The sequence below is a fragment of the Ochotona princeps genome, chromosome 7 (genome assembly GCF_030435755.1).
Source record: "Ochotona princeps isolate mOchPri1 chromosome 7, mOchPri1.hap1, whole genome shotgun sequence".
Classification (NCBI taxonomy): domain Eukaryota; kingdom Metazoa; phylum Chordata; class Mammalia; order Lagomorpha; family Ochotonidae; genus Ochotona; species Ochotona princeps.
In genome coordinates, this window is record NC_080838.1 from 7,359,628 (window position 1) to 7,381,792 (window position 22,165).

The window sequence follows — 22,165 nt, forward strand, 5'->3', positions numbered from 1 at the left end:
TTGGAGATCTAGACTTGTCCCATGCTTGGCCAGTCAACAGTTCTGTGAGCATGATCAAGTCACTTCCTTTCTCTAGTCTTCAGCGGCCTGTATGAAAAATAAGCTGAGATAAATTATCTGTGGAATTATGTCTAGTACTAACATTGTACAAGTGTATAAAACAAACCCTGGATCTAAACACAATTCAACTATCTAGATTTGGCAAGAATATTGATGGATTGATCAACTGATCGATTGATTTGAAAGAATTAGAAGCCCTCATCTCCTGAATTACCCCTCTAAATGCCTGCAACAGTCAGATTTGGGACAGAGTCAGAACCAGAAGCCAGAAACTTAAATTAGGTCTCTCATATGAGTGACAGAAACCGAAACACTGGAGATACCATTGCTGTCTCCCAGGAAGCTGGGGTTAGGAACTGAACTCAACACTGTGATGTAAGACTAACCATAAGGGTGAATGTCAGCTTCCAAGACCTTTAAGCACAAAACATATGAGTCATGAAACTCATCCATTTTGTGAAATAGTTAAAACTCTGATACTATTAATTTATTTGTTAAAAAACAAACCCACTTAAAAATCAACAGTGCCAGGCAAAAAGACTGAGACAAATGGAGCCCCTCGTCTTTGCTCACCCAGTGACTCTGCAATTGGAATCAGATGGATTTCAAATCCTGAGGTGCCACCTTCAAGGAAACAGGCTGGGCATTCACATCTTCTAGTTGTACCAACGTAAGCATAAGTGTCACACAAGTGTATTCAGACACTTTGATGCCCTGATAGGCAACCATGCAGTGGCACACTGTCAAGTATTTTCAGTGGATATCTCAAGGGTAACTGAAAACAAAAACAGTAAAGTTTGCCTGCCTCAAGCAATTCCATCTCCACACGTGGAGAGTGCTGCTGAAACCTAAGTCTTGGAGCCATCAATGGTAATGTTTTTGTTCATCTTCCTACTGCTTCTTTCTATAAAACAACTACATTTTCCTTTTTATCTTTTTCTAGCAACAGCAATTTCGAATTAGTTTCTTTTTGGCTCCTTCAGCAATTACAAGAGGCCTCACTTTCAGCAACAACCACTTCTATCCAATTTTTCACACCCCTGCCCTGGAGCAGCACCTCACTGTTCTCCCACTCCATGCCCCCTCAGTGCAGCAAACTACTAAACAGCAGTACACAGACCTGTCCCAACCCTTCCAGCCCCAAACTACATATTCTCTTTAGATTTTTATCCCCATCTGCTTGACCTAAACACAACTTACTAGTCACCACAACAATGTTCACACAATCACTCATTCAACACATTGTAATACCTTTTATGTACACAGCAGAGCACCAGATGTGCTAGCTCTATTCAATGAATGGACGAATAAATCAACATGTAGAGTTCCTACTATCCTGATGCTTACCACCTGGCAAGATAATTAAAGCAGCAATCTATAACGATCACACATGATAACCTTTAGGTGTCAGATGGGCAACAGCAGGCCAACTCTAGAACTGCAAGATGACTGCCAAGACCTGGGCTGATTAGGATGGCAGGTGATCTGGATGAGAAAGATCTGGACAAGCACGGTTGGAAGTGAAGGACAGATCAAGTAAAAAGATTAAGCACCAACTAAGAAAGTATTTCACAATCACAGTTGAACAAATAGCCCAAGAGTGCTGGAAAACTCACTATGGAGCAGAAACAGGAGGAAGTCTGTCTAGTGAAAGATTAGCAGTAGTTGGGCTTGACAAAGTCTATACCTGGCTTATTTCTTCTGGGACTTTGATGTCTACAGTTCTCTGCCTTTCTTCCTAGCAGGATGACAAATTTTGTAAACTACAGGTCAACGAGAAGATACACTTAATCACACAGAACTACAACTTTCCAACACATACAGAACAATTTAAATTAAAGCAGCCTAAAACTTCAGTAAGGAATGGACCATTTTAAAGCATCACCTCTCTTAATCCTCATAAATTCTATAAGGTAAGCACTACCATAGCACCCCTATTTCCTAGGGGAAGCAGACAGTTCAGAGAGGTCAAATGCTCTGCCCAGGGCCACAAAGAAAAGGTGGAAGAGGTGAGAAACCACTTTGGCAGTCTAACCCTAAAGTCCACAGCACATTTAACACTGATTTCAAAGAGCTTATTCTTCAAACACCACCACATCGAGGTTTATGTAAATATACTCTCCTTTCTCTTTGCTCGACAACATTTTTATTCATTTTTGTTTGGTTTTTGTTAGTACACAGAGAGGGGCCAAAAAAAAAAAAAGGCATAAGTTGGCTACAGGTCAGCGCAATGGGGTTATGGATCCAATGATCAGTTCGTTTAGCATTGGCTTCATTTATATGAAAACTGAGCAGATATGAGCATCCATGCACATAATATGGCCAGAACTGCTATATCCACATATACCTAATGTGAAGCTTTAGTGTCAACCAATTATTAAAATATTCAGTGCCTAATTGTATTGGAAACTTAGTGTAAAATCTCAGAAATTAATTATAGGGCTTTATTTTTTAAAAAATATGCTGCAATAGCTTCTATGATAATGTATTTCCAAATTCTCAGAGGCTTTCTAGGATAAACATTAGTCATTCAGTCATTCCACTACTGTCCACAGTTGGTCCACAAGTGATAATCTGGGGTAAATAATGGACTCTATGCTTTTTTTTTTTAACATATAAACGAGGGACAAGGCATACTTGTATTTGTTTCTAAATCTCAGTATGCATTATCTTTCCACTTAATCTGGAACGAAACTAATTATGTTTATAGTCAACAGAAGAAAATCATCCAATTTCATCTTTATCAAGAATTTTCAGATTACACAAGGAGCACTCTTTTGCTCTTCTGCCAAGAGCACCATGCTATTTAGTGAGATTGCATCAGTGGGAGAAGGGAAACACTTTATAATATCCTATCGAATACATGACTTCAGCTGGTGGCCAGAAGTGTCAGCCCCAAGTGGACAATATTTCCACTGGAGAGTTTTTAATGGCATTGATGTCACTGGCACTTATCTTAACAGTACACATACCACAGCAGAGGTGATTTCTATGTAATAACTAATGGAACTTGCCAAGCATCCTGAACAATGGGAACTATCTCTCCCAACAAAATACTGTACATACATCATGGTCAGAAATACATTAACAGAATCAACACTATTTGCTACTAATCTTTCAATACTGTTATTAGACACATGAGCATTTTTATTTGATTCTCACCATCATCTTAAAAGGCTGACAGAGGATTGCTACAGATGACAAAACTGGATTCTTCTCTGTGCTAAGATCCATGTCCTCTGAATCTTAGTCCAATAGAAAAGTATAAATAGCCCAAGTGCCTGCAGATGGACACAGATCGACATTCCTCCAAGTGTGGTCCTCAGAGCACTTGGGTGCTAGACACAGTGCAGATCTCTGGGCCTCAACCCTATCTACTCATTCAGTCAGAATCTCTAGGATTCAGGAGTTCACTTTTAAGACAAACCCAGGTTATCTTTGCACACTTATGTTTGGGAACATTTGGTACTGAAAATCAGAATACATAGGACGAGTACTGACTTGATTTCACATTCTCAGAGATGTAAGGGCAGAGAAAAATCCCCTATGAAATAATGTAAATCTGCTAGGGAACAATTAGCACCTGAGGGGTCAAACAATTAAAGGCAAATACATATCATGAAAAAACTATGCATGACAAGGTGGAGGAATCCACTATGGGGGGAGGGTTTGGAGAGGGGCAGGGGGAACCCCAGTGCCTATAAAACTGTGTCACATAATGCAATGTAATCAATTAAAAAAAACTATGCATGGATTTCAAAGTTTGGGGCATCAAAATATATTATCTTTTAATTCAACCTTGTCATGAATTTTGAGAAGTACCCTCATATTATCTAAAATCAAAATATTATAGTGACAAAAATGGTATGAAATGTATTGGCAAGTCCTGTAAAATCTTTCTCATTTTAGAGATACATCTGATTAGGTTAATAATAACTATATACCGAATACAACAAAAAGCAGTTTATACGTATCGCATTATTCATTTTTCACAACAGTGCAGTGAGGTAGTATTTTTTCCACAGATGAGATATGTTTATTAAGGTACTTCAAAAAGTTCATTAAAAGTGTCCAATATATTTTAATTGGATTTCCTGTGAACTTCTTGAAGTTATCTCCTATACACAGATGAAAGTAGTCCCCACAGTAAAATAGCAAAGGGCCAGAACTCAAACCAAAGTCTCTCTAATCTCAAAACCCACTGCTTTGAACTGCTAAGGTATCCTGCTTTCCAAAATTGCATCAATTTACTACATGAAATGAACACAGCAGATGGTACACACTAACCTCCAGTTAAGTATTTCCAAGTCAATGCTTCTTGTCACTAAAATATTCTAGGTCTATTTAATTGCTGCTTCACACTAGACAGTTATTATTAATTTAGTTCATCTACAGATGGCTTGCTTAATCTCAACTTTCCATTTCAGGTTTCACAGAGCTATTGCTGCCCCACGTTACACAGCTGCAGGCCCATGACATGGCTGGGCCTTCTAATTACCTAGTTCAGTTGTGACTACTGACTGAGTAGAGTGATCCCTGCACCTTGCCTCTCTGCAGCCATGGTTCTCTTCTGTTGAAATCCAGGATAAAAGGGGAGCTGCAGTGAGTAGGTGGGCCCTGTCATTCTCACCCATCTGAGCTGGGCTCCTTCATTACAGACTCCCCAGTCACAGCTGGAACTCCTTTCTAGGACAGTCACACATCACAATCATAAGATGACACCAACAACAAGTGTTATCAGCTATCTGCTTAGCTCAGGCATCCCAGCCCATGTGGATTCCCCAGATGTTATATGGCCCTAAGGGAACACCTGCCCACCTTAGAGCCAGCTGGAGCCTACCTGGGCACCTGTGGAGTTGGCACATTCACTTCCAAGAACAAACAACCTCACTGTTCTAGAACACTGCTGAGATCCTCTTCCTACCAAGCCAGTCATCTGTCAACCAAAGTCAGCACCCGGTATGCCTTCAGTGCAGAGCAGCATACACTGGTCAGTGACTAGTGTACTCAAAGGTAAGACACAGACCAAGTACCATATGAACAATTAAGGTTGAGTATTATTCCAGGAAGAAAAGAGGCAAGCAAGGTCGGGGCAAGCTAACTGTCAGGAGCTTTTAGTGATTAAAAACTATGGTTCAATAATGCAGAATATAGCTTTCAGGAGGCAGGTGTTTGGCATAGCAAATAAGTCAATTATTCGTTGGGACATCTACATTCCACTTTGGAGTGCCTGGTTCACGCCCCAACAATTCATCTTCTGTGTTAGCTTCCAGCTAACACACACAGCTTGGAGGGACAGGGGAGTCAGCAGGAGAGGGTTCAAGTCCTTGAGTCCCTACCACCCATGCAGCACTCTGACCTCTGGCTGTGGCAGGCGTTCTGGGAGTGTGCTGGACAACACAAGACTTCCCTCTGCCAGTCTCTCTTTCGGACAGCATGAATAAAAGAGTTAAGAAAAGAGATTTTTAAAAGCATATGGCTGAAATGTACACATAAACACCTGTATCTTTCACTATGGCTTATTCCAGAGCTGCAGTCTAGTTGGGGGCCCAAATAACTCATGGCAAACTATAAAACAACCAACAAAGAACCACCAAATCTGAAAAATACAATCTCAAAATTCCAAATCCAAGAAGACATCCCATGCTTTTGATTCCTTCTTTCTTTTCATTTTCTGTTGAAAGAAACTCCGGGATCAAAGAAATTCGGCAGCATCACTGAAAAGCAGACTTACAGCTACAAGGCCTCTTGCATTACAAAGTGATACAGGTGAGAGCAGAGTGGCGAACAGCACAGACATGCTGCGCATCCAAAAATGCAACAGGCAATCAGCCAGAAGGACAAATAAAGAGATGGGTCTCCACCCTCCCCCACCTCAGAACCCCTCTGTTGTCTCCCAGAGAAATATAGGAGACGAAGGATTGGAGAAATACAGCTAAATAAAGCATTCAAGTATCAGGCTACTCAGCTCAATCCTCACCATGACATAACAGATCAATGTATTGCTCTTGTAAACTCAACACCTAATTATGGACCACTAATATTTTATAACGTGGTAATAATTTGAAGATGGCACTTAACTGCTCTTAGAGCCTTCAGTCACAACTTTCACTGGGCATAAAAGTTGGAAACATGCTTAGACAGTGAGAGCCAAATTGGGCACTGAGTCCCAGCCCACCCACTCACGTGCACACTAATTGCAAGTGAGAAAACTGCAAGTGTTGCTGCTCCAAGCCTCTCAGAATTTCCACCTTTTCTTCTCCAGTCTCCAAAAAACTTCCATCCATCAAGCTAAGTCAATAAGCCATGAATTATTGAGCTTGCGGGATGCAGATCATGAATATGTATGTGTGCATTTGGAAGACAAGACTGTAAAACAAATGGGCTCCACAGTGGCATATACAAACCTGACACACATGCCTTTAAGGACATGGAATAAAATAATGCTACCCATGGATTTTGTTTAAGCATGATTTTAGCACATGGTAGATAGTAGGGAACTTGAGTATTTGTGGGGGTCGGTTTTTGGCTTCTGTTTTCCCATGCACACTTGCACAGAGTAACTTGCTGAAATGAAACATGGCTAGCTGCTCTTTGGACTGTTCTTTGAGGTCACAGCCACCACTGCGAATGTGTGGCAGTTGCCTGCAGAAAGGGATGGAGTGTGTAATTACTGTCCCTCCCTCCCGCCCTTTGCCTGCTTCAGTATACTCCCCTGAAGGTCTTTGCCTCCATCTACCAAACTTCTGCTCAAATTACCCAACAATGTGTAAGTAAAGGAGCCAAAATGATCTGTAAAACAAAAGACCACCCCAGTTCACCAAACACCTGAAAGAGCGTGGCATGGCTGAGGCCAGGCTCTCTGACTTACACAATCCTCTCACATCCAAATACGGGGCCCACCCCCTCTATCTAATCTGCTAATCAGGAGGAGCACTGAGGTGATCTTCCACTGATACCGTCATCATCGACTGGTCTCCCGCCAGCTCCAAGGTTCCTAAACAACACGCCCCGACAAGCTAGAGCTGCTTCACTTGTTTTTGTCTGCTATTCTTTAAGCTGATCAGCACAAAACAACCCTTTTTTTTAAAAGATTAATTTATTTTTATTGAAACGCAGATATACAGAGAGGAGGAGAGACAGAGAGGAAGATCTTCCATCCACTGATTCACTCCCCAAGCAACCACAACGGCTGGAGCTGTGCCGATCTAAAGCCAGGAGCCAAGAGCTTCTTCCGGATCTCCCATCCAGGTGCAGGGTCCCAAGGCTTTGGGCCGTCCTCGACTGCTTTTCAGGCCACAAGCAGGGAGCTGGACAGGAAGCGGAACTGCTGGGATTAGAACCAGCGCCCAAATGAGACCCTGGCATGTGCAAGGCAAGGACTTTAGCTGTTAGGCCACTGCACCAGGCCCGTCAACAACCCTTTTCATAATCCTTTCACTAGGCCATTGTTACCTGGGGAAATTGTTTTGACTGCTATTATCTTCAAGCATTTATTGATTACCTAAAATATACAAGACCCCATGCGTACCAACAAAGGTTGGCAAACTTCTGTAAAAGATTGGAGGCTTTGTGAAACACTGACCATGTTTAAGTCTAGAACCACTGCCAACCACCCTTCTGCCTCCATAAACACAATTTCTCTAACGACTCCATGTATGTGAGATCATGTAGTATTTCTTTCTGGGACTGGTTTATTTCACTGAACATAATGTCTTCAACCTATGCTGTGGCAAAAATATCAGAACATGCTTTTTTAAGACTAACTCCACTGTATGTACCTAACCTTCTCATTGCTCAAAAATTTCATATTTCAGAGCACTTCAGATTCCAGGAAAGGATGCTTAATCAGTAAAGCCCATGCAAATATTCCAAAAAACCCACAAGCTCCAAAATCTAATGGTTTTCCTGGCTCAAGCATCAGGGATCTATGACACTTAGCTTGCATAGGAAAGGCCTTACAGAGAAGGGAGCTGTGGTCCATGGCAGAGACCAGGAGACTGGAGAAACAGAGCCTTGTGTGGAAGGGTGATGTATTTAAACTCATGCTTAGAAAACACAGTCCAGCAGTTACAGTGAGAGAACCTTAAGAAACTGCAACCATCTTTACAAAGCTTTACTAGGGCTAATTTTTGCTAAGAGGTATGATGGCAAAGGGCTAAAGAGGCAACTGGATCTGGGAGTCAGGAGCCTCAGGGTGTTGTTAGTAAGATGAGCCTTTAAAATCCCAATATATTGAAGCAGATATTTAAGAGCACTTAATGATCTGGTAAGGAAAGGCTGGATAGTGAGTATAGGCGAGCAACAGTCACCTCTTGCAGGTGGTTCAGAGGCTTTGTGAGGGTAGTGAGTGGAGTAAGCCTTGCTCTTCTGAAACTATAATCCTTTCTATCTCATTTCCCCCCCCCTCCTTCCCCTCAGCTTCTCCCTTCTTTTGAAATCCCTTCCTCCCTGTTGTCTTTTACTTACCCACACAACTCCCACAAGACCAATTCACACTTGTGATGTTCAAGCGCCATAAATCAAATCAGGGTCTCTCCCAAGACTTCCTTCTCCTTGGCCTCTTGCACACTACTGCCCATGCGGCCCCTCTACACAAATGTGTTCCTTCAAGCCTTGGCTCCTGTCAGCGTTCCTTGTCCCTGGGACACCTTTTGCTAACTGCTCCTTCAAGGTTAAGCACAACGTCACTCTTTCCCTAACTGCCGACTTCTCTGCATCTGTCTCACACTCCTCCCCACCTGCCCTGGCTTCTCTCTCTCTCAAAGCACTAACTTTAGTTTTTCTTGCACTGAGTTTGTAATTAATATGTCAGTGTCCTGGGCCCGAGATTATAAACTCATTGCAGACCAGAGGGTTTTTCAGGCACCCTGATTTGTCCACAGGGCCTGGACAGTGCTCTGCACCTGGTGCGCACTCGCTAAATGACATCTGGGCAACTGACATTATCCTTGTACTCCGAGATGGCAGAATTCGCACTGGAGTAACTGACAACACGTAACAGTGCACAATTTTTTCTTCTTTAAAGATCACAGAAGTACATTACTAATCTCTTTGTGCAGCACAGAAAACTCAGAGAATAAACACTTTGTGTAGGGTGATGTGACAGTAACAAGAGCCACAACCAGAACCCCAATCCTCTGGCTCACATTCTAGTGCCTTTCCACAATACTCCACCTCGGCATGAACTCAGGTAGCAACAAGCTCCATGTGGTAACAGTTGTCTGTGTTTCAATATTTCCTCATTATTTACTGAAATCTAGTATGTCAGTACTTCCATCTGTAATAATCAAATTTAACCACAATTTCATGTTCCAGTAGACAAGGATCAATACATAAAATTAGGTGGCAACTTCAAGCTACAGAAAGCGCTTTATTTTTTCCCAATGTGTTTCTAGAAAATGTTAAGCTGCAGTGTGCATATGCACCAGACCCAAACTCACTGTACCTGTTAAATGACATCCCAAGCTGTTGACCCTCACCAGGACTGTGCTGGACAGCTTCCACTGTACCACCACCACCCCAGCCCCTTGCTGTGGGCTCACCATCTTTCCCCCACCCCCTTGGTCTGTGCCCCAGCAGCCCTATATGGACTGCATTTTTCCCACAGTGCAAGTCATCTGGGCCCATACAGGATATTGGCATTACAGGTGGAGGCTTAACCTGCTATAGCATAATGCCAGCCCCAAGTTCATGATTCTTACCAGGTGTCTCTTTCCACACAGCTCTCCTTGACCCTCTACATACACATTTGTGTCTAGGATCAGTAATACACCCAGAATAAGAGTTCTTTAACACACTTAACATCAAGCGGCAGATTCTACATCCCTTCCCCTTGGAAGTGGGTGGGCCATTGAAAATAGTAAAATACAGCAGCAGTGATATTGCTCCAGGATGCAAACCTAAGCCTAAAAAGTTGGCAACTTTTACTTTCACTCCTTCTGAAGACTTGGAGCTCAATTAACATGAAAAACTCCAACAACTTGAGTATACCATGGGAAGAAGTCCAAACTAGCCCTGTGGAGAGGCTGTACAGAAGGGAAATACAGAGAGACCAAGCCAGCTGCAAATGATTTAAGCCACAGAGACTGAAGTCATCCCAGTCAAGGCCTCAGACATCACGGGGATAAAACATCCCCACTGTGCCCTGCCCAAACTCCTGAATCACAGAGTTGTGATTCACATCAATAATGAATGGTTGTCTTAAGCTTCAAATTATGAGGACAGCTTATTACACAGCAGCAGATCACAGAAACGCCATACTCTTGCAACCAATCCTCTTAATAAGCTCTCCTCACTTCCTAATTTGAGTGCCAGCTGCTCCTTCTGAGGCCCTGACAAAATATGCATGACACTCATTCGGACAGATAATCAGTCTAGGCCTCTCTTCTTCAAACAAAAGGATAGAACTGTACTTCTCCCTGAAGTCAGATGTGGCTTCCAGACTTGCTCCCCTTTCTGAAATGCCAACAGAAGTGACATGTCACTTCCAGACAGAAGCCATTCCCAATGTTCTCTTCATCATCAGGACCACTGCTGTCAGTTCCCATTGGCAAAGATTCCATCAGCCTAGATCCTTAAGTGAGGAAAACAAGAGAAGCTACATACAAATTGCTCATTCCATAATCTGAGATACGCATGTAGTAAGAAAAGAAGATAAACATCTATGATTTCAGCCCCTGAGATTTTAATGCGATTTGTGATTGTAACATAATCATTGTGACTGATACATTCAGTAAGCTCCTTTGTTAAGTGAATCTTGAACAAAATGATCCTTTGCATTAAGGATCCATTTGAACTCCTGAGTGTTCAACACCCCAGGAAACAGGTCACTGAGCTAAGCAGATGTGAATGGCCAACCTGTTCACTCCCACATCAGGAAAATCATGGAAATGGGTTGACCTTCTTAGAGCTACTAAGGGAGAGTCCGGGCAGCTGTATTCTGGAATCCATCCACATTTGATTCAAGACCACATCTCTGGCAGGTTGCTCCCACCCAAAGCCGGAGTACTGGTCAGGATCACAAGGCGGGCGCATTCCTGGGAAACTCAGCCACTTCCAACAGCCCAGGACACTTCCAGCCAACGTTCTCACTCTTCTCTTGCCCTTGAAGCAGCTGGCTGAAGTCTGACAATTCACCCAGCTTTTCCATATTACTCCTCATTTTCTCTCAGACAAGCATTTCCCCGCATCAAATCACTGCACATTTTGTCCTATCTTGGCATCTGCTTTCTTTGAGAACCCAGACTAATATAATTATACCAATGAATATTCAGTCTTGAAAATTGAGCTCTGAAAAATCAGAGAAAACAGCAGTTCTGTCATCTGAAATCATAAATAACCACTTTTAAGAAAGCAATATCCATATTTATAGACAGAACTACTTCATATATTACTGATATCCCTTTACTTAATGTGATTTTTTACAAAGTATGAATTTAACCTATTTCCAAAAATTTAGCCTTTTTTTCAAAAGTCTCAAATAGACTTAAAATCTCTTACCCAAAATCCTAGAGACAATATGTAATTTGAAATTCAAAATTTTTATGAAATGCAGCAGGCGTATCTGCTACATTTGATACATTCTCAGGGGGTCCTAGATAGCACCCTATAATTAATTATAAGAATATTTCGCTCAAACAACTTAAACATTAACACAAGGGGACCAAATCTAAGAAGCCTTAAGACAGTTTGGATAGTGCATCACATCAAAAGAGTCCAAGCAAAGGTACCTTATCAATCAAATCAATTTTAAGCAAGTATTTAGTTCTTGGAGCTTTTTGAAGTTGATGTTGGCTTGGGAAAATACAAACCTGCATATCCACACCAGAGAGACTTTAGGGTTGGGCAGAGCAAAAGTGACTCCACTACCCTGCGGAAGGCAAGTGGACATTCCCAAGCAGGAACATTTGGAATGCTAAATCACCCTGACCTTGCCTCAGCGCACAAAAGGTCAACACCACCACAATGAGCACCCCACACTAAATGTCATATGCATGCACAAACCAAAGAGTTACCGCCTTCTTTCATCTATATCCTCCCCGGTCCGCATCACACACCACACTAAAGATATATGAAAAACCCACTGCTGTATGCTATGGGCAGCCATTTCCCTCAGCTCAGTTACCCCACCATGTGGAAGCGGTCCTGGGACATCTCAGGCAAGGGAGCAGTCTGTCTTCCCTAACAAAGCCTTTGCCTGAACTAAAAGTCTCTCTTGCTCACAATCACCTCCCAACTTAACAATAACCATGCAGCCCACAGGAGAAAAAAAAAATCAAATATGCATTTTTATTGACACAGAAGACTGAGTGCCTATCCCACAATGTTGAAGGAAGAACACAGGTAACAAAACTATCTGCAAATGTAGTAATTTATTATGCAGATAAAGAGCAGGAAGAGAAAAAGTGCAGTTGTAAAGCACCCGCAACAACCCCTTTATACACAACAATTAGTAAACTTGATCACTGGTTCAGAAATGCTGTGGGTGCATTGTTTATGAGTATAGATATGAATGTGGGGAAAATTTTAACATGAATGTATTTATATTATTTATGCAACAGGACAAATTCTCTGTATTTTACACTGGTGGTGGGCCTTATGTTTAATCTTATGTGTAAATTGGGGGCTAAGTGTACAAAGGCAAGTACTGAGGAAAATGGGTGAGGCTCATCTGTCAAGGCAGAGCACACAATGCAGAAGTATTAACAGGACCATTACCAAGGACCTGAGCTCAGACTTCCACTCCCGGCAGAGAGCATACAGGAAACGGGACATTGCTGCTTCTACCAGAACTCCTCCAGAAAACACCCAAGCCTGGACTCCTGCTCATCTGCCTCCCAAACCCTTGTCTACAACTCAGCAAAGGACTCCTTCCTTCAACACGGAGTGGGCTAACCATCACAGGAGGGGCTGTTTATCAGTGCCCTGTCCATCTTCCTTTTCCCAAACCTTTTAATTCTAAGTGACAAAACAAACAGAAGACAGAGATAAAGTAATTAATTGAGGCTGGAGGAAAAAAGAGTAATAGCCTTTGTTCTCCTCAGTTCTAACTAGCTCTGGGAGAAAGTATCTGCAATGAATAAAAGTCAAGGGATCTTAATTAGGAGGTTGGGAATTCAAATCCAATACAGTAGTAACACTCCCTTTTCACTTTTTGATTAACACTTAACCCTTGAATATGTTAAACAGATCAAGACATTAGGATTTCCATTTATCTTTTCTTTGTTTGAGCCAGCCAGTTTATCTTTTTCAGCCATTTTAATTTTTTTTTAATTTGAAAATTTATTTATCTGAGAGACAGACAGACATACAGGGGAGACCTCCCCCCTGACTGGTTCTCTCCCCACAGGACTGCAACAGCCAGAACGGAGGGAGGACAAACACAGTAGCCAGAAACTCAACCCAGGTCTCCACTGTGCCTGGCAGGGGCTCCAGTACTTGAACCATCACTTCCAGCCTGCTAAGCCAGGCTCTACAAGAAGCTGGAATCAGAATGGAAATGCAATTCAAATCAGACACTCCAGTTTGGTATATGGACAAATGTCTCTACCCCCTACAAACCTCAATGCTTTGTGGAATCACTCACTCCATTGGGCTGTGGGACACTAGAACCTCTTTGTTATATCTTATTGTATCAGGGTAACTCTTGCCAAACCTTATGCCCCCTTATCCACTCTTCTCCACCTCTAGTAATCACAAATTTGAATTCTGAGTGCCTATTTTTATCTTCCACTAATGAAAAAAGAACATGTAGTCAGCATTTATCTTTCTGTGTCTGGCTTATTTCATCTAACATAACACCTTCCAGTTGCAGCCATTTCACTGCAAGTATCAAGATTTTTTTTTTCTTAGTGACATATTCGTACTCGTTATTATCATAATTCATCCTCTCAGGTAAGCCAAGAACATTTCCTTATAAAATATGAAGAAAGAGCCATCAGGAGCAGGTAGCTGACAAGGTTCTCTGAGAACTGAGGAAGGCAGGGTATTTACACAGGATTTCAGCAGCAGAAATCTCTCCACTCCTTGCTCTTCAGCATGAGTGGGGGTCTGGTGGGGGTCTGGTGGGGGTCCACGAGCTGGATGTGGAGTAAAGTTTTAGGAACAAACCTGTTCAATCAGTCTACAGCTTTTAAATAGGGGAATTTAGTGTCTTTACATTTTAGGTTATTACTGATAAGTATTTAGTCTTTGTAATTTTTTTTTTCTTTATAAGTTACTTCTGGGGCCCGGTACAGTTGCCTAGTGGCTAAAGTCCTCACCTTGTAAGTGCCAGGATCCCATATGGGCACCGGTTCATGTCCCAGCTGCTCCACTTCCCATCCAGCTCTCTGCCTGTGGCCTGGGAAAGCAGCTGAGGAAGGTCCAAAGCCTTGGAACCCTGCATCCACGTGCAGACCTAGAAGAAGCTCCTGGATCCTGGTTTTCGATTGGCTCAGCTTTGGCCATTGCAGCTACTTGGGAAGTGAACCATCATACAGAAGATCTTCCTTTGTCTCTCCTCCTCTCTGTATATCTGACTTTCCAATAAAAATAAATAAATTTTTTTTTAAAAAGTTCCTTCTGCTAAAACATTCACATTCTTTTTCTCATGGGTTTTGCACTCCCATACGTTTTTCTGATGGTGTTTACCTTACCTTTTCTTAGGACTTCCTGACAGATTTGCTGGGTGCAGTATTTTGGGCTGGCAGGTTTTTGTGTTTATTTTTCTTCCCTTTGAGAACCTGGAATACATGATTTCATTTCCATTTTCCTCCTGGCTTGAAAGGTTACTGCTGATAAATCTGTTGCTATTCTAACGGGAGACCCCGTAAGTGTGACTTGACTCTATTCTCTTGGAGCTTTTAGAATCCTGCCTTTTTGGTGTACTTGTGAGAGTTTAACTATTTGCTGTAGTGATGATCTTTTCTGGTCAGTCTTTTTAGGGTCAAGTCTCCTGGACCTGAGTTCACATCTTTGTCACGAGTAGGGAAGTTTTCAGCTACTATTTCACTGTTCTACATCATTTCACTGCCCTACATCATTATTTGCCTTCAGGGATTCCCACAATTTGAAAACTTACTTACTGATGTTCCCAAGGTCTCAGAGGCAGTCTTCAACCTTATTTATGGGTGGATGGATGGGAAATTTTAAAATATACTTTGAGTTCAGATATTCTTTCTTCTGCTCAATCTAGTCTATTGCTGAAGTTCCCAAGTAGATGTTTTCTTTGGCTTTATTTCTTCTCGTGTTTGACTCTTTTATAACATGTCAATCCCTTTGATAAATTTTTCACCCATATCATGCATGCTGTTTAACTGTCTGTATTCTCCAGCATATCTTTGAGCATCCTTATTAATCATCATTTTGAATTCTTTATCAGCTATTCCATCAATCTTCTTTGGAGTCTGTTTTTAAGCACTATTTTGTGCCTCTGAAGGCATCTTATTGCCTTGCTTTTTCATACCTCCTTCATATCTATGTTGATATTTGCACACCAGAAGTATTAGTTGCTTCTTTTACTTTCAGAAAGATGTATTTTAAGGGGTACTTAGGCTGTAGCTCCAGTTGAATCTGCAATGCAGCAAACAATAGCAGCAGCACTGGGAACTTGGGGTACAGGAGTACACGGATCTCAGAAGCAGCCCTCAGGGAGGTGCCCATGGGATACCAGCCCTCAGACTACCATGGCTCCAGTTTCAGACTTGTCACTCTGGTACCCACAATGGCATGAATGTAGCTAGGTTGTAGTAGTGCTAGCTCAGAATACAGCAAGAATGTGCAGGGCTGTAAGATGGCATCCTCCAATTTCTATGAAATGATGTGGCAGCCATCTGCCTTTTTAACCTTCAAAGATTTACTGTGTTTGGGAAAGGAATGAAGTGAGCAATCCTGCAGCCACATATGGTATAATGCTAGACCAAACTAGAGGCCCACAGGCCACCAAGATCCGCCCAGCATGGGACAGGGCCTAAACCTACTTTGCTATGAGGGATCTGCTGCTGAAGTAGACTTGCCACCAAAGGCCAATGCAACAAATTAACAGTGATGCTGGCTGGGAAATAAGTCCAACAGACTAGGGCCATGGAACCAAGATACGCCCAGGGGCTCCATTCGCAGGCACTGGTATGGGGAGAGAGATCATCACTATTCGTCCACTGATGGTCTTATCAATTCAAAAATGCAGTCTCACTTTGAAGCCTTACACCCCAGTGGATGGAGTCTGGCTCCTTGGAGTCTGCCCATGACTGGGGGAGAGGTAGTAAAAGGCAATCCCTTAGCTGCTAGGCTCACCCTGAACTAGGCTGCATTACAGTCTCACTGCCACAGAGTTCCAAGATGTCTTGCAGACACACACCAAGTCCACACAAGATCGGGGGTGATGAAGTCACGAATCCAACCTATTAAGCCATAGGTCTACAGGCTGTGTCTGAAAATACCAGCCTGGTAACAGGGGCCACAAATTTCTCTCTGGTACTGGGTCTCACTGTAGTGGGATTGGTACTTCCTGACTCCTCTATGGAAGTATTATTCCTAACCATCTACCCAAAGGACAGGCTCTAGGCTACACTATGGCAGGCCTGGTACCAAGTTTCAAGCATAAAGATGCCAAGTAAGAGGCATCTCTCTATGCTGTGCTACTTGGAGCTGGCAGAGGGGTGACAAGTAGCTCTTGCCTTCCTACCTTCTTCAATATATCCTTTCTTCTTACTCCACTAAAACCTGGTTTCTATAGATTTTGTGAAGATGAACTGATACATGACTAGCCGTCTAAATTTGTCTCTCTGTGGGGAGACTTAGCACATCTGAACTCAGCTGCTTTCTTGCTCTGCCTCCCAACTGTTCATTTTATATATTCAGTGTCAATTCTAATTTAACAAAAAGCATGTACTAATTTCAGTTTTTAAAATATCATATTTTAATAATGGGCATAATTAAGAAAAATATTAGGTAATCTATGCAAAGTACTATTTGTAATTACTATTCTTTCACTGACCATACTCCACAAAGGCACCAAGTACGAGTGCTATGTTTGCACTTCAACAATCATGCCATTAAGGTGTTGTTTACTCAACTTCCTAAATCCAAAAACAGTGTATTCAACCCTGGAGAACCCCACATAATACACAGGGAAACTACTAGAAATTATGCTGGAGACCCAACACTGTGACAAACATAGAACAAGTAATCATACATGCAATGATTTAACTCCACTTGTGGTAAGTGCTGTGAGGAAGTGTGGAAAGATCAATAAGATCCTCCTAACAGCTCTCAGGGATAGCTCTCATCCTCAATTACAGGGAGAGTTACCATTAATATCTGTAACATCAAATTATGCTAATTGTATTGACATAAAATATACTGGACAAAGAGTAATTATAATAATTTTCACTATAAGAATAATAACAGAAAATTTTTATGTCAATAGGTCAATGAAAAAAGGATGAAAATAAATGAGTTTGTGAGCATATACAGAAAATTACTGCCAAGGAGTTTCAACAGTATTGTTGCATTCCTCTAGAGAGGAAAACAACTCATTGCAGAGGCTTGCAGCCCACCCATGCAAGACACCCACTCTATCCCCAGAACAGCAACAATGTCTACACAAGGCAGTAACAGAAATAAGGTTTGTATTTTCCATATATATTCCATATTTTCCAAGATGAGTTGGGTTTCATATACTTGCTACCTTTGTGTCCATAAACCACTTAAATAACCTGGTCATCTCAGGAATTCTATGTCTTAATGACATCTGAGTTACTCAGAAGCAACACAAAAATCCTAGTCGGACCACCTGCCTATTTTGAAAAATGTGACCACTGTATTCAGCAGATACTCAATCGGGTGAACAAGCACTTACCCTAGCAGTTAAGAGACCCATACCGCATAGTATAGTACCTGGGTTTGACACCCAGCCCAGCTAGTAATTCCAGGTTCCTACCAACATAGACCCTGGGAGGCAGAAGGTGATGGCTCAAATATCTGGCCCCTGCCACCCACCTGGGGAGGCTGGAATGTGTTTCTGGCTCCTGACTTTATACATATGTTCCATGTACTATATATTCCATATACCATACTATATAGAAAGGCCAGCAAACTGTGGCCCAATAAGTTAAGTTGTTGAATGCAATGCTGGCATCACATGAGTACCAGCTGGAGTCCCAGCTGTTCTGCCCTCTGATCCAGATTCCTGGGAATGTTCCTGGAAAAGCAAGAGAATATGACCCAAGTGACTGGGTTCTCTACTATCCATGTGAGAGATCTGAAACTCCAGCCTCCTGCTTTGGATCTGGCCCATGTCCAGGCACTGCTGCCACTTGTGGAAAAACAGAAGATGAATCTTAATCTCTCTCTCTATCTGCCTTTCAAATATAGATCTTATTTTTAAGAAAAGATATACTAAATGATAACAAGTGAACATCTTCCATCACAACGTGCTGTTCTAAATCAGAAAACCCTCAGCATGCACAACAAGACTTCAAAGTTGCTAAAAGCAGGTATTCACGGATTTCATAAAATACTAGTCCATAAAAATATAATTTGAAGGGCCCAGTGGCATGGCCTAGCGGCTAAGGTCCTCACCTTGAATGCGCTGGGATCCCATATGGTTGCCAGTTCTAATCCCGGCAGCTCCACTAACTCTCTATCTCTCCTCCTCTCTGTATATCTGACTTTGTAATAAAAACAAAATAAATCTTTAAAAAAAAAAATAGAATTTGAAGACACAGAAAGGTGATTATTCTAGCAAATCAACATATACATTACCTTCTAACTGTCCTTCCTACCTACCCAAAAACTTCTGAATTAAATATCTTCTGAATTAAATATATATCTCTTCACTTAGAATTTTAGGTCCAAGTGTGTGATAGCTTGCAATGGAAAAGATAACAGTTGATGTACTAAGCAAAACGAAAACCTCACAAGAAATTCACAGTGGGGTTAATGAGTCAGCCAACATTTGATGGGGCTTTAACTTGGCTTCAATTTAATATCTGCTGTCACAAAATTGTTATAATAAAAAATTATGTTCCATTAAGGACATGGCAAAAAACCACAGCACTTCTATTACCACTGAGCCTCCCCAGACCCTCAGTAAAACTTGTATCCTCCATGACACATTCAAAGGACAGCTAGCCAAGAGTTCCAAGTAACCACCAACCGCAAACAATGAAGTAGGCACAAAAGTCAGAATCTACCTGCCAGTCGTACCTCAAGTTATTAATCGGGTATTCACAAAGCCATGGCAATTCCATGGCACCAAATGGAATCCATCAGGCTTAATTTGTGGCTAGCATTAACATTATGTTGGACACTGCTAAGGAATAAGAATGGGATAAACAGAAAAACAAGGTTAAGGCCACCATCAACTCAAATATACTGGGTTAACCTTCCTCAGTTTCCATTAGATACATTCTAAACAGATGATTAGACAATCACTGACCTTATGAAGAGCAGGAGCCAAGACAGGTACCAAGAATCCATTGTAAATGTAATTGACAAGCTGATTGCGAATCAAAGGATGAGCCACCTAAGACAGAAAGTCAAGACAAGACAAAGAGTTCAAACTTTAGATATTCTTGAAACCAAGTCTTTCTGTGTACAGCCTGAAGTTAAAGCAAAAATTCAAATTTTGGTAATTTACTTCAAAATTAAAGAGTAATTCAGACCCTCAAACTGCCATGTAATTGTTTCAAATGTTTTACTCAATATAGACAGTTTGTATAACATTAGCAAGAACAGGTGTTTATGTTAGTGGTTAAATCACTAGCATTCCACATCAGAGGGCCTGGGTTCAATTCCTGCCTTCTCTTTCATTTTAGCTTCTTGCCAATGTAGACCCACAACAGAAATGGCTCGAGTAACTGAGTGCCTGTCTCTCATGTATAGCCTGGACTGTATTATTAGTTCCTGGCCTTGACCCAGTCCTAGCTGCTAGGGACATTCTGCAGAATGAACCAGCAGCAGGTGGGACTTACCCTGTTCTGTCTCTCTCAAGTAATAAATAAAATATAATTTTTAAATGTTAATGGAAATAAGTAGAGATTATACTTTCAAATTCCAAAAACAATTCTAAAGTGTCTATTTCAAAGAAGATTAAGATTAAAGATGGACTAAATAACAAGGATTAATAAATTGAAATAAACAAACTGCATGCATAGTTTTTCCCTTCTAAATTCCTCTAAGTCTCATCTCAACTTGTAATTAACTGAAAACAAAAGTGTGTAACTGTCAAAATCGACAAATACACACACTTTGTTAGAACAAAGAAGTTCCTCACTTGAAGATGCATTTTCTGACAGTCATTTATACTGGGGAAGAAGGCATTTAGAAATATTTTTGTAAAAGTCAATGTTCAGAAGCAGAAAAATCACATCAATTCCTATACTTTCTATATTTGATTTTCAAAATGTACTTCACAGGGGCCCAGCGGCATGGCCTAGCAGCTAAAGTCCTCGTCTTGCATGTGCCTGGATCCCATATGGGTCCTGGTTCTAATCCCGGCGGTCCCGCTTCCCATCCAGCTCCCTGCTTGTGGCCTGGGAAAGCAGTCGAGGACGGCCCAAAGCCTTGGGACCCTGCATCCATGTGGGAGACCCGGAGGATCTCCTAGCTCTTGGCTTCAGATCGGCAGAGCTTCAACCGTTCCGGCTGCTTGGGGAATGAATCAACAGATGGAGGATTTTCCTCTCTGTTTCTCCTCTCTGTATATTTGACTTTCAAATAAAAATAAAATAAATCTTTAAAAAAATGTGCTTCATATAGGCAAACCTCTGCTGATACATTTTGTAAAGTAACCTTTTGGTTAGAACCCCAACAAAAAATGTTACAAGTATATGGTTCCAATTTCAAAAAATATTACTTAATTTCCACATTCTGAACCATGTACAATTAGCTTTACTTCTATTTAAAAAATAACAAACAAAAAGAAAAACAAGAAAGTCAAAAGTAATTTAAGAGAAGTTAAAACAGATTCTTAAATTACTGGTAATCTGGTACATGTGAAAAGGAAGTAATAGTAGTTCCACATTTTTTTTTTATTTCTAAACACTTCTGCAAGATGTTGATAGACGGTAACATTAAAGGAGAAAAGTAATTTAAGATGTAATTCATTTATCTTATATAAGTAAAACTTCCCTTGACTTAGCAATAAAAATGAGATGGGAACTAAAGTAATTTACTTGCATTTTCTTCCAGAAGCTATTTCTTCATTTGTCAGATAAGCAGATTATAACTAACATTCTTCATCCTATGATCACCATAAAGAAAACCTGATTTCTTAATAAATCCAACATTAAAGTAATATTTATGCTGTACAGAAATAAAACAAGTCTGATAAAAACCTGCTCCACTTCCTTAAATATATATAAATCTGATTTTTATTGAAAACAACAACAAGACTTATGAAGGTAAAAATTTAGTCAGGAAGCTGAAGCTGCAGGAGTTCGGTGACTGTTTTTTCCCACAAGCAGGCCAATTTCAAAGCAAATTTAATTTGGGTTGCTAAAAAGATGCTTAACTTCTCCTAAATTCAATTGGGATAACAATATTCTTTATGTAGTATGCACCATTAAGCAAAATAAAATGTTTTCCTTTGTAAATTCCCAAAAAGACCTTCAAGTAAAAGTAGTATAATGTAGAATACTTAGAAGCCTAAAAATATCTATTTAATGAGTCAAACACTGAACTTATTTTTGATGGTGAAGTAGATAATCAAAACAGAATTAACAATTTCTCTAAAGATAATAAAGAAAACCTAGTCTTTTTTTATTTTTACAATTAAAACTTCCCAGGTACTATAATCTAAAATTCTCACTCATTCAAGGACAATGAGTAGCACCAACACCTCACTGCCTTTATGAAAATTAACAAGGGGCGCATCTGCCAACTAATTTTTGTGATGCTTGGGGTCCCAATGAGACTACTGAGAAAGATCCTTCAGTGTGCTCTGGTACCTGGATGACCGCATTGCAAAACTCCAGGGAGTTCATGAACTGGACAAGAGAAGGCAAGAGGAGCCAGTCGTCTTTCAGCAGGCAGTGCCATTCCTCGCCTTTTTCTTCTAGCTTTGTAGGCAGTGAAGAGTAGAGACCACTGAGCCCAGTTGCAAGCACCTAGATTCAGA

General features: G+C 41.1%; 1 protein-coding gene across 1 annotated transcript in view; it reads right to left on the reverse strand.

The window, feature by feature from the left end:
* Positions 1 to 22,165, reverse strand: part of FHIP1A (FHF complex subunit HOOK interacting protein 1A) — a 99,243-nt gene that overhangs the window by 52,574 nt on the left and 24,504 nt on the right. Inside the window, exons 3-4 of the mRNA XM_004588121.3 lie at positions 21,996 to 22,154; positions 19,484 to 19,570 (exon numbers count right to left, since the gene is read on the reverse strand). Of these exons, the coding sequence (XP_004588178.2) occupies positions 19,484 to 19,570; positions 21,996 to 22,154 (246 nt within the window). The remainder of the gene's footprint in view (positions 1 to 19,483; positions 19,571 to 21,995; positions 22,155 to 22,165) is intronic.